The 13362-nt window shown below is 51.8% G+C and overlaps 1 protein-coding gene across 1 annotated transcript; it reads left to right on the forward strand.

Moving 5' to 3' along the window:
* The first annotated feature begins 468 nt into the window (after positions 1-468).
* On the forward strand, positions 469-5484 carry LOC141988594 (KRAB domain-containing protein 1-like). The gene is given in 5 exon segments (XM_074954443.1): positions 469-514; positions 1572-1701; positions 2398-2472; positions 2475-2513; positions 4526-5484. Coding segments are annotated over 5 exon segments (285 nt in total). The 5' UTR covers positions 469-490; the 3' UTR covers positions 4543-5484.
* Positions 5485-13362: the final 7878 nt, after the last annotated feature.

Consider the following 13362-nt stretch of genomic DNA (forward strand, 5'->3'; position numbering starts at 1 on the left):
GGGTGTGATCTCCTGTGACACACGCACCAACACCGCACAGCCGAGCAACACACACGACACAGCCCGACCCGTGTGTTACTGCGACACTCCCACGCTGCACAGCCTGGCCGGGGCCCTCTTGTACCCACTAGTCCCCGCTCCCCTCCCAGAGCCGGGAGAGGACCCAGGAGTCCGGGCTCCCAGTCCCCTGCAGCCAGCTCCCCACGGACTCGGGATCCAGGCGTCCCGGCTGCTGGAGCTGGCGGCGGAGGCGAGCGGCCCTTGGAGCGCGCGGGACACGCCGCAGGGCTGGAGCGGGGCGGGGCCAGACACCTGGGTCCCAGCCCAGCCCGTGCACAGGGCGGGTCCCGGCTGCAGCCGCAGAGCGAGGAGCTGGCGCGAGCGGGAGGCGGCCCCGGGGAGGCACCAGCCGCGGGGCGGGAAGTCGCTGCCCGGGCGGAGGAAGCGGCCGGGGCCGGAGCCGGAGCCGGAGCCGGAGCCGAGCCCGGCGATGGCTGCAGCGGGGCCGGCGCAGGTAGGACGCGGGGCGGGGACTCCCCGGCCGGGCACTGGCTGGTCCCGGCTGGGGCCGGGGCCGGGTCCCTCCCGCGCTAGTGACCCCGGGGCTGGGGGCGGCTCAGCGCGGCCAGGCAGGGCCCGGGTCCCGCTTTGCACCAGCGCAGCCCGGGGGTCAGAGGCTGCAGCAGCTGGGGCCGGGGAGCGGCTTTGGGGCCCCGGGACCCGCCCACAAAGCCGGGCGGACATGCGGAGCCAGGCGCGACCCCTTTACCCCGAGTCCCCGGGGGGCTGTGCGGGGGGGTCTCCCTGGGTCACAGCTGCTGGGCTGTGGCTTCCCCGGGAGCCGCTAGAACCCGCGTCCCCTGCTGAGAGCCCGGGCTGGAGCTGGAGCTGGAGCGGAGGGTGCTGAGTGTGTAACAGAGAAGTGGGCAAACTACGGCCCGCGGGACCGTCCTGCCCGGCCCCTGAGCTCCCGGCGGGGAGGCTCGTCCCCGGCCCCTCCCCCGCTGTTCCCCCTCCCCGCGGCTACGCTGCCGCCCAGGCAGCGCTCTGGGCTGCGGGTTGCGCGCTCCGGCGGGGCAGCGTGTCTTGCTCAGGCTTGGCAGTGCAACTCCAGACATGCTGCTCTGAGCGGCATGGTAAGGGGGCCGGGGCGGGGGGTTGGATAGGGGGCAGAGGGTGCTGGGGGGCAGTCAGCGAGCAGGGGGCGGTTGGATAGGGCAGAGGTGCGGTGGGGCTGGGGGACAGGAGGGATTGGATAGGGGGTGGTGTCCTGGGGGTGTGAATGGGGGTAGGGCAGTCAGGGAGCAGGGGGGGTTGGATGGGGGGGGGTCCCGGGTGCAGTTAGGGGCGGGGGTCCCGGGAGGTGGCAGACAGGGGACAAGGAGCAGGGGGGGTTGGAGGTTCTGAGGGGGGCATTAAGGGGGCGGGAAATGGGAGGGGTCGGATAAGGGGCGGGGGCCAGGCTGTTTAGGGGGCACAGCCTTCCTTACCCAGTCCTCCATACAGTTTCACACCCCGATGTGGCCCTCGGGCCAAAATGTTTGCCCACCCTGGTGTAACACTTGTGCCAGCAGCTCCAGGTGGCGTTTGAGGACGTGGCTCTGTATTTCACCCGGAGGGAGTGGGAGCTCTTATCCTGGCGAGAGAAACAGCTGTACCGGGATCAGATGCTGAGAAATTACCAGGCCCTTGTTTTCCTTGGTAAGGACCCATTTCTCTTCTTTTAGTCACAGCTGTGAAATGTCTGGTTCCTTCAAAGCCTCTGCTGCCACGTGCCACTCAGCAGCCAAATGGTGGTAAATATCAGCCCCTTTCAGGCCGGCTTCCTATTGAAGGACAACTCAGGGCTACAGAGCCTGGGGCTAATCTCTGCGTAACTTGTTTATTACGTACCTCAGTCCTGGCACAGCGGTGGTAGCAAACAGCACATGAGCAAAAGCCTCTTCCAGGAATCCCAGCCCAGCCACTGAGGGCAGCAACTCTGCCTTAAGAACTGACTCTAGTTAGACGAATAAGGCAGGGAGAAAACTCTCCTGCTGCTTGTAACAGCTCCCCATCTCCTCCAAAAGAATGAACAGCCTAGTAAATTTAACAACCTTACAGTTGAACAATGCTGCATCCTTAGCAAAAGAACTGATAGGTCTGTTTAATCTTTAAGGTGCCACAGGACTCCTTGTTGTTTCTTCTAAGGAAGGTTTATTTCATTATTCTCCTGCCTGGGAGCTCTTGCACTCTCGTCTGAAGCAGCGACCGAGAGCAGTGTCCCGTCGTGCTAGGTGCTGCGCAGCCACGTGCTGACCGAGATCGGGGCCTTGTTGTGCTGGGCTGCACAAACGTATAACTGAGTCGCTTCCCCCAATGCTTCAGTAATAAAACTGATTCTTTCCCCCCAAACAGGCTCTTCAGGTTCCACACCAGACTTAATCCACCGGATCGAGGTAGGGGAGGCAGAACTCTGGATCCGGGATGCCGAGGCTCCAGGGAAAGCTCCGGGCCAGAGAGCCCCTCCTCAGGTGAGTCATAATAATCCAGTCCCTTCTGATTTACACACCTGCTAGGAGAGGGCTTCTTCATGTAGAAGGCAAAGGCAGAGAGAGCTCCACTGTCTGGGAGCAGAAGGGAGACCAATGGAAGCTGGGAATTAGGGGCCAGTGTTTATCTCGGAGGGGAACGAGCCTCTGGGAGAGCTCCCCTCACAATGCAATGGATTCTCCCTCACTGGGAGTCTGTCAGTGGAGATGGTGCATCTGCCTCATAAAGCCCTGCTCTAACTCAGCCAAGAGTTACTGGGGTAGATAGTTCGGCAGGAAGCCTGGCTGGATAGTCGCAATGAGCTTGTCTGGCCTTGATATCGATGAATCATAGAAATGTAGAACTAGAAGGGACCTCAGTAGGTCATCAAGTCCAGTTCCTGGCACTGCGGCAGGGCTAAATATTACCTGGAGACCATCCCTGTCTCGTATCTGTCTAACCTGTTCTTAGTAACCTCCAATGACGGGAGATTCCACAACCTGCCTAGGTAATTTGTTCTGGTGTTTAACTAACCTCAGAGTTTGGAAGTTTTTCTGAATGTCTAATCTAAATCTCCCTTGCTGCAATTTAAGCCCATTACTTCTTGTCCGGGCATCAGTGTTACCCACACAAAATTCTCTGTCACTCACACAGTCTATAGGTACCCACCCTTACCCGTTCCGTGGGCTCAGGTGTAACCTTACACTCTGCGGGTTTGCGGGATCTTTAACCACTGAAAGAGCCTTACACAGCAATATCCTACTTAACCTCTATTTATTACCAATCACCACAAACAGAATGCACATGCTAAGCATAAAATGCTCACCACTCCCAATAAGACAGATGAACTTTTCTTGATGGCCAGTCAGGATCAGGTCCACCTGGGGGATTCCTGTTTCTGTACAGTGTCATTGGCAGAGGGTTGAGGTCTGGCAGCTCTGAGCTTGGGGCTGTGTCCTGGAGTTGGTTTCCAAAGAACTTCCTTTGGGACCCCAGTTTATATAGTGAAACTGGAGGCCTGCTTAGCTGTATCTTAACCAATCATTACACTAAAATTTTACGAACCAATCCTAACATATTGTAACATAATTCTCTAACCAGTTATATCCCAGCACCTTAATTGATTTATGCCTAGAAAAATTAATTATACAGTAGACAGAAACAATCAAAGAACCAGACAGAGATCATACAGACAAACAATAGGGTAGTGGGGACCATAATGACAAAACAATAAAGAAATGGGGCTTTCACAGCTACCAACTACTGAGAAGTAGTTTCTTGTTAGAGAGAGTGCCATCCAACCAAGTTTTCTATAACCATCTTAAGATCTGTTTCTTTACCTGGTGATAGTGGGTGCCATTAGAACTGGGTCTCCTTAACAGCCCAGTATTACATTGTTTTAATGTAATTTAGACAGAATAAGAGGATGTGACTTTCTGCTACTCAGTTTATGGCTGCTGCTCTTTCAATCTGGCTGTAGACAAAGGCCATAGGCTTTTAGGCCTTACAATATGGCTACAGGCCTTATAATATGGCTACAGGAAGAGGGCTTGATCCTTACATTAGTGGTTAAGGAGAACAATTTATCACCCTACTCTTTGTAGCAACCTTTTTTCTACACATGTAATCATTCTTCTTGCTCTCCTGTGTGACCCTCCCCAATTTGTCCACATCCTTCTTGAACTGTGATGTCCAGAACTGGACACAGTATTCCAGTTGAGGCCTCATCAGTGCTGAGAAAAGTGGAAGAATTACTTCTCACAACTTGCTTGCAACACTCCTGCTAATACATCCCAGAATGATACTTGCTTTTTTGCAACAGTATTCTATTTTTGACTCATTTAGTTTGTGATCCAGTATAACCCCGGATGGTTTTCTGCAGTATCGTTTCTTGGCAGTCATTTCCCATTCTCTATTTGTGTAAGTGATCATTCCAACCTCAGTGTAGTACTTTGCATATGATCTCACTGAATGTCGTCCTATTTAATTCTGACCATTTCTCCATTTTGTTAAGGTTCTTTTGAATTGTAATCCTGTCCTCTAAAGTGCTTGCCACTCCTCCCAGCTTGGAATCATCTGTAAACTTCATGAGTGAATGCTCCACACCATTGTCCAAATAATGAATAAAGATACGGAATAGAACCGGACCCAGGACAGATCCCTGTGGGATCCCACTTGATATGTCCTTTCAGCTCAATTGTGAACCATAATAACAACTCTGCACAAGTGGCTGGAAAACCACACTCACACTCACCTTATAGTAGGTTTCCCTAGGCTATATTTCTCTAGTTTGTTTATGGGAAGGTCATGCAAGATAGTATCAAAAGCCTTACTAAAGTCAAGATGTGACATCTACTGCTTCCCCATCCACAAGGTTTGTTTCTTGCCAAAGGAGGATATTAGGTTAGTTTGATTATAATTTGTTCTTGAGAAGTCCATGTTGACTCTTACCTGTTACTTTATTTCCATCTAGGTGTTTACAAATAGAAGGTTTGATTACTTATAAAATCATAGAAAATTAGGGTTTGAAGAAACCTCAGGAGGTCATCTTGTCCAACACCCCTGCTGAATGCAGAACCAATCCCAACTAAATCATCCCAGCCAGGGCTTTGTCAAGTTGGGCCCTAAAAACCTCTTATGGATGGAGATTCCACTACCTCCCTAGGTAACCCATTCCAGTGCTTCCCCACCCTCCGAGTGAAATAGTGTTTCCTAATATCCAACCTAGAGGTTCCCCACTGCCACTTGAGACCACTGCTCCTTGTTCTGTCATCTGCCACCACTGAGAACAGCCGAGCTCCATCCTCTTTGGAACCCCCCCTTCAGATAGTTGAAGGCTGCTATCAAATCCCCCCTCACTCTTCTCTTCTGCAGACTAAACAAGCCCAGTTCCCTCTGCCTCTCCTCGTAAGTCATGTGCCCCAGCTCCCATAATCATTTTCGTTGCCCTCCGCTGGACTCTCTCCAACTTGTCTCAGCGCAGGATCAGTCATGTAGGAAGAGTGCGAGGTCGTGCCCAGGCAGAGGATGCCATTTTGTAGAGCAGGTCTCAGGCACTTGCAGCATTTCACTGTAATGCTCTAAAACTGCCCCGGCTTCCAGGCAGCTGCTGCTGCGGGAGCGGAGGCACGTGGGGGCCAGAGGAAATGGTCCTGTGGGTCACGACTTGGAGTATCCTGGTGTATGGGCTGGGTGTGAGGGAGAGGGGTTGGGATGGCCTTTGTCACATCCCCTCTCCTCCTGCTCTCTCAGTGGCACGAAATCGTTGTCACTTACATTGCTTCAGTGTCAATGCTTAGCTCAGCCTGAACGCGTCTGTGATGGTCTGTAGCTCAAAGGCCTGCCGGGTGGCAGCCATTCACCCCTTCCAGCTCAGCAGTGCCACGGTTCAGGTTGTAAAACAAGACAAAAATGTTTTTGAGGTTACATCACACAAACCCTGAGTGACTTGTCATATGCTCAACCCCCTCCCCCCTCCCCTCGCCAAAAAAAATCCCAACCTTCTTGAGGATTTTAGTTTAGTTTTAGTTTTGCACAAATAATGAAACAAACGTCAAGCCGAGGAATAAGCTACGTTGTGCTAGGCAGCTACCTGCATCCACAAGAGGGGATTGTAGCCCCTCAACTGAACTATATTGAAACCAGTATTGTTAAAACAGCACAAAAAGTGGGGAACAGGCCTCGTGCTATAAAACAGGAGAAAGTGAAGAACCAGCACCATGTAAATAAAAACCTCTGTTTGAAATGAAACCAAAATCAGATTGAAAACAAACCATGGACCCTGTTTCAACTGCATGAGCACCGAGGGGCCCTAGTCCTGGGTCAGGGCACTGCCTGGATCCTGTGCAGTTTACGCATAAAACAAGACCCAAGAGGCGCATGGCACACATGGGAGCAGGCGAAAGGCGCTGCACAAACAACATAGGGTAGAACCAACATGAGTCAGGCTGCAGATTTTCACGGCATTGTGTGTCAAAAATTACAGAGCAGTTTCAGTACATTTAGAAAGTCAAAGGTCACTAAATTTACTGTGGCTGCTTGAAGATTTTTAATAAAACCTGCCCCCCTCCTCGCCCTTCCCAGAGGCACTTGCCGCCCAAAGAAGCATGCTCCCTGCAGCACTGCAAGCCTAATCCTAGCCCGGGGCAGAGTGGTTGGGGTGGGCTAGAGTGGATGTGGGTGGCAACGCCCTTCACTGAAGTTTAGCCCTTTCCCCCACCATCATGACTGGGAGCGGGGCAAATCTGAGCGGCACTGTAACCCCGCAGGCCAGGTCTCAGTATCCGGATCGAGGCGTTGAGTCTAGCCCTGTGGGATACAAGCCACCATTGTAGGCAGAGGTACACATCACAAAAACAGTCACTGAGAAATGGGGAAATCGCTCCGTCCATGACATTTTTCCTTCCTTGACAAACCTGCATCCCTAATGATGAGCTAACACCGGAATGGCCTCTGCTCTCTCCAGCAAGGCATGGGATCCCGGGAGAAACGAGGAGACAGTGAATGTAGGAGAGCACAGAAGGTGAGCAGGATCCCACAGCCCACACGAGGATCAATATGCTGGGTAGACTCAGTCAGAGACCAGACCTGGCTACGCACCAGACACTCCCCGTGGGCCGGCGTCCCCACCCCTGCATCGACTGCGGCAAGAGGTTTATCAACCCCTCTGCACTGACACAGCACTGGCGCACGCACACTGGGGAGCTGCCACATCGCTGTGCTGACTGCAACAAGGGTTTTGCATAGAGCTCAAAGCTGAGAGTACACCAGCGCACGCATACTGGGGAGCGGCCGTATCGCTGTGCTGAGTGTGGCAAGGGCTTTGCAGACAGCTCAAAGCTGAGAATACACCAGCGCATGCACACTGGGGAGCGGTCGCACTGCTGTGCTAACTGTGGCAAGGGCTTTGCACAGAGCTCTGATCTGAGAATACACCAGCGCACACACTGGGGAGCGGCCGCACCGCTGTGCTGACTGCGGCAAGGACTTTGTATGCAGCTCAAGCCTGAGAGTGCACCATCGCAAACACTCCAGGGAGCGGCCGCACCATTGCACTGACCGTGGCAAGAGCTTTATGCAGCTCGGACACCTGAGAAGACACCAGCGCACGCACACTGGGGAGCGGCCGTACCGGTGTGACGATTGCGGCAAGAGCTTCAGCTGTGCCCGTACACTGACCAACCATCAGCGCACGCACACCGGGGAACAGTCATACCGCTGTGACGATTGCAGCAAGAGTTTCAGCAGTGCCAGTGCACTGACTAAGCATCAGTGCATGTATAGCAGGGAACAGCTATACGACTGTGCTGACTGCGGGAAGGGCTTTTCACAGATTTCAGGCCTGAGAAGACACCAGCGCACGCACACCGGGGAGCGGCCTCACAGCTGTGCTGACTGTGGCAAACGCTTTGCTCAGTTGGGCAGCTTCACCTGGCACCCGGTCACTCACACCAGTGCCAGGGCCCGAGGGGCTTCTGGCAGCCAGTGAGCCTGGCACAGCGCCTGCAGGTACCTACCAGGGAGTGGTCCTGTGTCCGTGATGCCCAGCAGAAACTGTGTGGGGCAGGGACCCAGGTCAGAAAAGGCAACTGACCTGAGAAGGATTTTACTTGGAGTAACATCTAGGGTGAGAAGTTATCATTTGTAACCGATTTCCTTGTGTATTAAGCTTAGCCTTGCGTATTTTGTTTTGTGACTTACTTTGTTCTGTCTGTTACTTGAAACCATTTAAATCCTACTGTTTATACTTAATAAAATCACTTTTGTTTATTAATAAACCCAGTGTAAGTAATTGTTACTTGGGGGGCGGCAAACAGCTGTGCATCTCTTTCAGTGATACAGAGGGCGAAAACTTATGAGTTTACCCTGCATAAGCTTTATACAGAGTAAAATGGATTTATTTGGGGTTCAGGCTCCCAGAAAGGCAGTACACTGGGGGATGGGAAAGTCCCTGTTAACTGACAAGCCCCAGGGCTGAGTGAATCTCAGGTCTGTTTAACCAGGTGTTGCTATGCTATTAAACAAGCTGATGCTTCCAGATGTCCTAGGGGAAAGCCTGTGAGAAGTGTAAATCTTTAAGATGAACCAAGCAAACTGTTCTAGGGCCTAACTGACCATCAGGCCTGATGAACAGTGTGACTGGGAGGTGCTAAGAGAGAGTTTCCCATTAGTCCGAGGGGAATTCTGTGCCTAAAAATTCTGCAAAAAATATTTTAAAATTCTGCATATTTTCTGAGTCAAAATACCACATTATAATCACGCTAGTTTCAATTATTTTGGTAATTTATTTCAAAATACCTATTAGGAACTATGTAACAATACGGACAACAAGAAAGTTTGAGGAAGTGATTTTTCACAAATAGATTCCTCACTAGACATATTAATACAGAACTTTGAGTAATAATTCATTTAAACTCCAACACAGAAATGTATTTCCCCCCGGAAGCAGTGCAAAGGCCTGGGGGAGCCAGGGGTAATGGAGGTGCTGAGGGAGAGGGAAGTAATTGGTGGGAAGGAGCCTGGAGTGAACCTGGAGGGTTACTGGGTGTGGGTGAGAGAAGTATGGAACAGGGGTTTTTTGTGGGGGAGGGCAGTAATTGTTAGAGAATTGGGGAGCCTATGGAGACCGTGGCTCACCCCGGTCTCTCACATTCAGTCAGGCTCTGTCCCGTCCCCGTGTCTCCCTGCACACTCGCCCCCCCCCACGTGCACCCCCCTTGTATTCAGCCTCTGGCTCAATGTCACCCCACTAGCTCCTGTGACCCCACCAGCAGCCCTGTGTGCCCCATTCTGTCCATCCCCCCCCATCCATTGCCTTCAGACCTCAGCCCACAGGCAGGGGGCTGTGAAGAAAGCAGCCCCTAACCCCCTCCCTCCCTGTGACTGGCTGCTCCAGCCGTAAGCCAGCAGCTCTCTGTTCTGGTGTCCCAGCAGCCCCTTGTGGGGAAAAGATGCAATTACAGGGTTTCCCCATCAAAATAAATTGTTCTGCAACGGAAAAAACCATGGGGCGCATGAATTCTGCCTGCCCACCAGTTGCAGGTAGGAGGCCTCCCCGACTGTGCAGAGGCTGGCACAGATTGATGACCCTCTCCCACTTACCCCTACTCCCACCCCCTCCCACGGTAACTGGACTTTTGGTGTGTGGTCAGTTCATCTGACAAGATGCTGTACAGGTCCCCTTTTGACTCGACTTTGCAGTTGAAAATGGGACACCTGGCAACCCTAGTGCGGACCACACAAATGAGTCAAGTCACTGTACGTGACTCTGTAATGAACTACTCTCCAAGGACAGGGCCGTCCAGGAGTGGGAAGAAACTCTCCATAGAGACTCTGTTCTAACTTCCAGATGGACATTTCTGCAGACAGCTGTGAGTGCTGATGGAAAGGGCGTGGAGTCATGCACAGCAGGACAGATGAGCACACGGCAGAGAGCCCACGGAAAGTAGCTTGTGGAGGCAGGTTACTGACCGGATCTGCGCCAGTAAATGTTCAGTGTGTGACCCCACAGGTGTGACACCAGCTGGGACAGCACAACGTGTTTTACACAGGGATATCGGAGTTTTCCAAAGTTGCAAGAGGTCACTGTGATAGAATACAGCACTACTCACACCCTACCCACTACCATAATAATCTCTGTACAAAATATGCCTCATAAGGTATAATTTCCAAACCAATATCTTGCTGGCCAGTATTGTCATGGTGAAACGTATGCAGCAACTTTGTATATACAATTATGAACATAAGCTGAAATCACGACTGAAGTGTGTTTACTGAAGTATGCCCTCACCCCTGCACTCCCACACACCCCAGCCCTGTGCCCTGACCCTGCACCGCCCCACACACCCCAGCCCTGACTCCTGCACCCCCCACACATACCCAGCCCCACCACACCCAATGCCCTGACTCTTGCATCCCCCACATCCCCACTCCCACCCTGAGCACCCCCCCCCCCATTCCCACCTGCACCCCTCGCACCAAATGGGAGCTGCCCAGGTAAGCGCTCCACACCCAAACCTCCTGCCCCAACCCTGAGCCCCCTCCCTCATTCTAGCTCCTGGCCAGACCCTACACCCCAACCCCCAGCCTGCTCCTTCACCCCCAGCCCTGTTCTCAGCATACTTCCACCCTCATCTCAGTGCAGAGAGAGGAAGAGAATGGCTAGAACCAGGGAGAAGGTAGGTACCTACTCTATGTGGACAGGGCTGGGACTCCAGACCAGCAGCAGGCTGAGCAGGGCCAGCAGCCAGGACCCTGGCTGGCAGGAGCCGGCGGACAGAACCCCCGACCTACAGCGGGCTAAGCGGCAGCGGGCCTGCCTCACTCAGCCTGCTGCCTGTCTGGGGTCCCGGCCGCCGGCCCCGCTCAGCCCACTGCCAGTCTGGGGTTCTGGCTGCCAGCCCCTTGCCAGCTGGGGTCCCGGCCACAGGCCCTGCTCAGCCTGCTGCCGGCCTAGGTGAACGGAACCCCAGGCCAGCAGCGGGCTGAGCGGGCCGGCGGTGTGAGATCAGCATTTTAATTTAATTTTAAATGAAGCTTCTTAAACATTTTGAAAACCTTGTTTACATACAATAGTTTAGTTATATAATATATAGACTTATAGAGAGAGACCTTCTAAAAAACGTTAAAATGTATTATTGGCACACGAAACCTTAAATTAAAGTGAATAAATGAAGACTCAGCACAGCACTGCTGAAAGGTTGCTGACCCCTGATCTAGAGTTACCCCACCAAGGCTTTAAACTCGGCCGCCACTGCAGAGTGAGAAGGGTTGTAGATGTTGCTGATTCAGAGTATGAGTGAGAGATGGGAAGAAATCTCTAAGGAAGGTTTATTTCATTATTCTCCTGCTTGGGATCTCTTGTGCTTTCCTCTGAAGCAGAGACCGAGATTGGAGCCTTGTTGTGCCAGGTGCTGCGCCAACACACCCTGACCAAGATCCGGGCCCTGTTGTGCTGGGCTGCACCGACACACAAACGAGTCCCTGCCCCCAAAACTTTAGGAATAAAACTTTCCCCCAAAACAGGCTCTTCAGGTTCCAAACCGGACTTAATCCACCGGATCGAGGTAGGGGAGGCAGAGCTCTCGATCCGGGATGCCGAGGGCTCCAGGGTACACTCTGGGCCTGAGAGCCCCTCCTCAGGTGAGTCCTAATAATCCAGTCCCTTCTGATTTACACACCTGCTAGCGGAGCGCTCCTTCATGTAGAAGGCAAAGGCAGAGCGAGATTCACTGGCTGGGAGCTGAAGAGAGACAAATTGAAGCTGGGAATTAGGGGCCAGTGTTTATCTGGGAGGGGAATGAACCACTGGGAAAGCTCCCGTCAGCATGCAGTGTATTCTCCCTCACTGGGAGTCTGTCAGTTTAGATGGGGCGTCTCTCTCTCAAAGCCCTGCTCTAACTCAGCCAGGAGTTACTGGGTCAGAGCCAGGAATCTCTGGGGAGATTCTCGGGCTGGGATAGGCAGGAAGCCAGGCTGTCTGGGCACAATAAGCCTGTCTGGCCTTGATATCTATGAATCCTAGAAATCATAGACATGTAGGACTAGAAGAGACCATGGGACATGTAGGACTAGAAGAGACCAAGGTAGGTCATCTAGCCCAGTCCCCTGCACTGAGACAAGACAAGTATTACCTAGTCCATCCTTGACAGGTGTCTGTTTAATCTGTTCTTAGAAACCTCCAATGATGGGGATTCCACAACCTGCCTAGATAATTTTGTTCCAGTCTTAACTATCCTCAGAGTTCGGAAATTTTTCCTAATCTCTAACCTCTATCTCCCTTGCTGCAATTGAAGCCCATTAAATCTTCTCTTGTCCTCAGTGGATAAGGAGAACAATTTATCACCCTCCACTTTGTAACAACCTTTTATGTCCACCAGGACTGTTATCAGGGGTTCTCCCCTGCCCCACCACCTTCTCTTCTCCAGACTAAACAAACCCATTTTTTTCACTTTCTTCATACGTCTTGTTTTTTAGACATTTAATCAGTATTGTTCTCCTTAACCTCTGATGATAGGAGAAGCAGCAATGGACTTAAATTGCAGCAAGGGAGATTTAGGTTGGGCATTAGGAAAAACTTCCTAACTGTCAGGGTGGTTAGGCACTGGAAGAAATTGCCTAGAGAGGTTGTGGAATCTCCATCACTGGAGATTTTTAAGAGGAGGTTAGACAAACACCTGTCAGGGATGTCTAGATGGTGATGGTTCTGCTGTGAATGCAGGGGACTGGACTTGATGGCCTCTCAAGGTCCCTTCCAGTTCTATGAGTCTATGGTTGTTGCTCTCCCCAATTGGTCCTCATCCTTTCTGAACTGTGGGGCCCAGAACTGGACACAGTACTCCAGGTGAGGCCTTATGAGTGCTGAATAGAGTGGAAGAATTACTTCCTGTATCTTGCTTAAAACTCTCCTGCTAATACATCCCAGAACGATATTTCTTTTTTTTTCAATAGTATTCCACTGTTCTACTCATAGTTAATTTGTGATCCACTATAATCACCTGATCCTTTTCTGCAGTAATCCTTCCTAGGCAGTCACTTCCCATTCTGTATTTGTGTGATTGATTATTCCTACTTAAATGTAGTACTTTGAATATGGTATTATAGAATTTCTTCCTTTTCTATTCACACCATTTCTCCAGTTTCTCGAAATCCTTTTGAATTTTAATCCTGTTTTTAAAGCACTTGCAACCCCTCCCCTCTTGGAATCATTTGTAAATATTATGAGGGTATTCTCTGTGCCACTGTCCAAATCATTTATGAAGATACGGAATAGAACTGGACCCAGGACAGATCCCTGCACGATCCCACTCGATATGCCCTTTCAGCTCATTTGTGAACGATAATACTCTAAGT

This window comes from Natator depressus, chromosome 6, assembly GCF_965152275.1.
Source record: "Natator depressus isolate rNatDep1 chromosome 6, rNatDep2.hap1, whole genome shotgun sequence".
Classification (NCBI taxonomy): Eukaryota; Metazoa; Chordata; order Testudines; family Cheloniidae; genus Natator; species Natator depressus.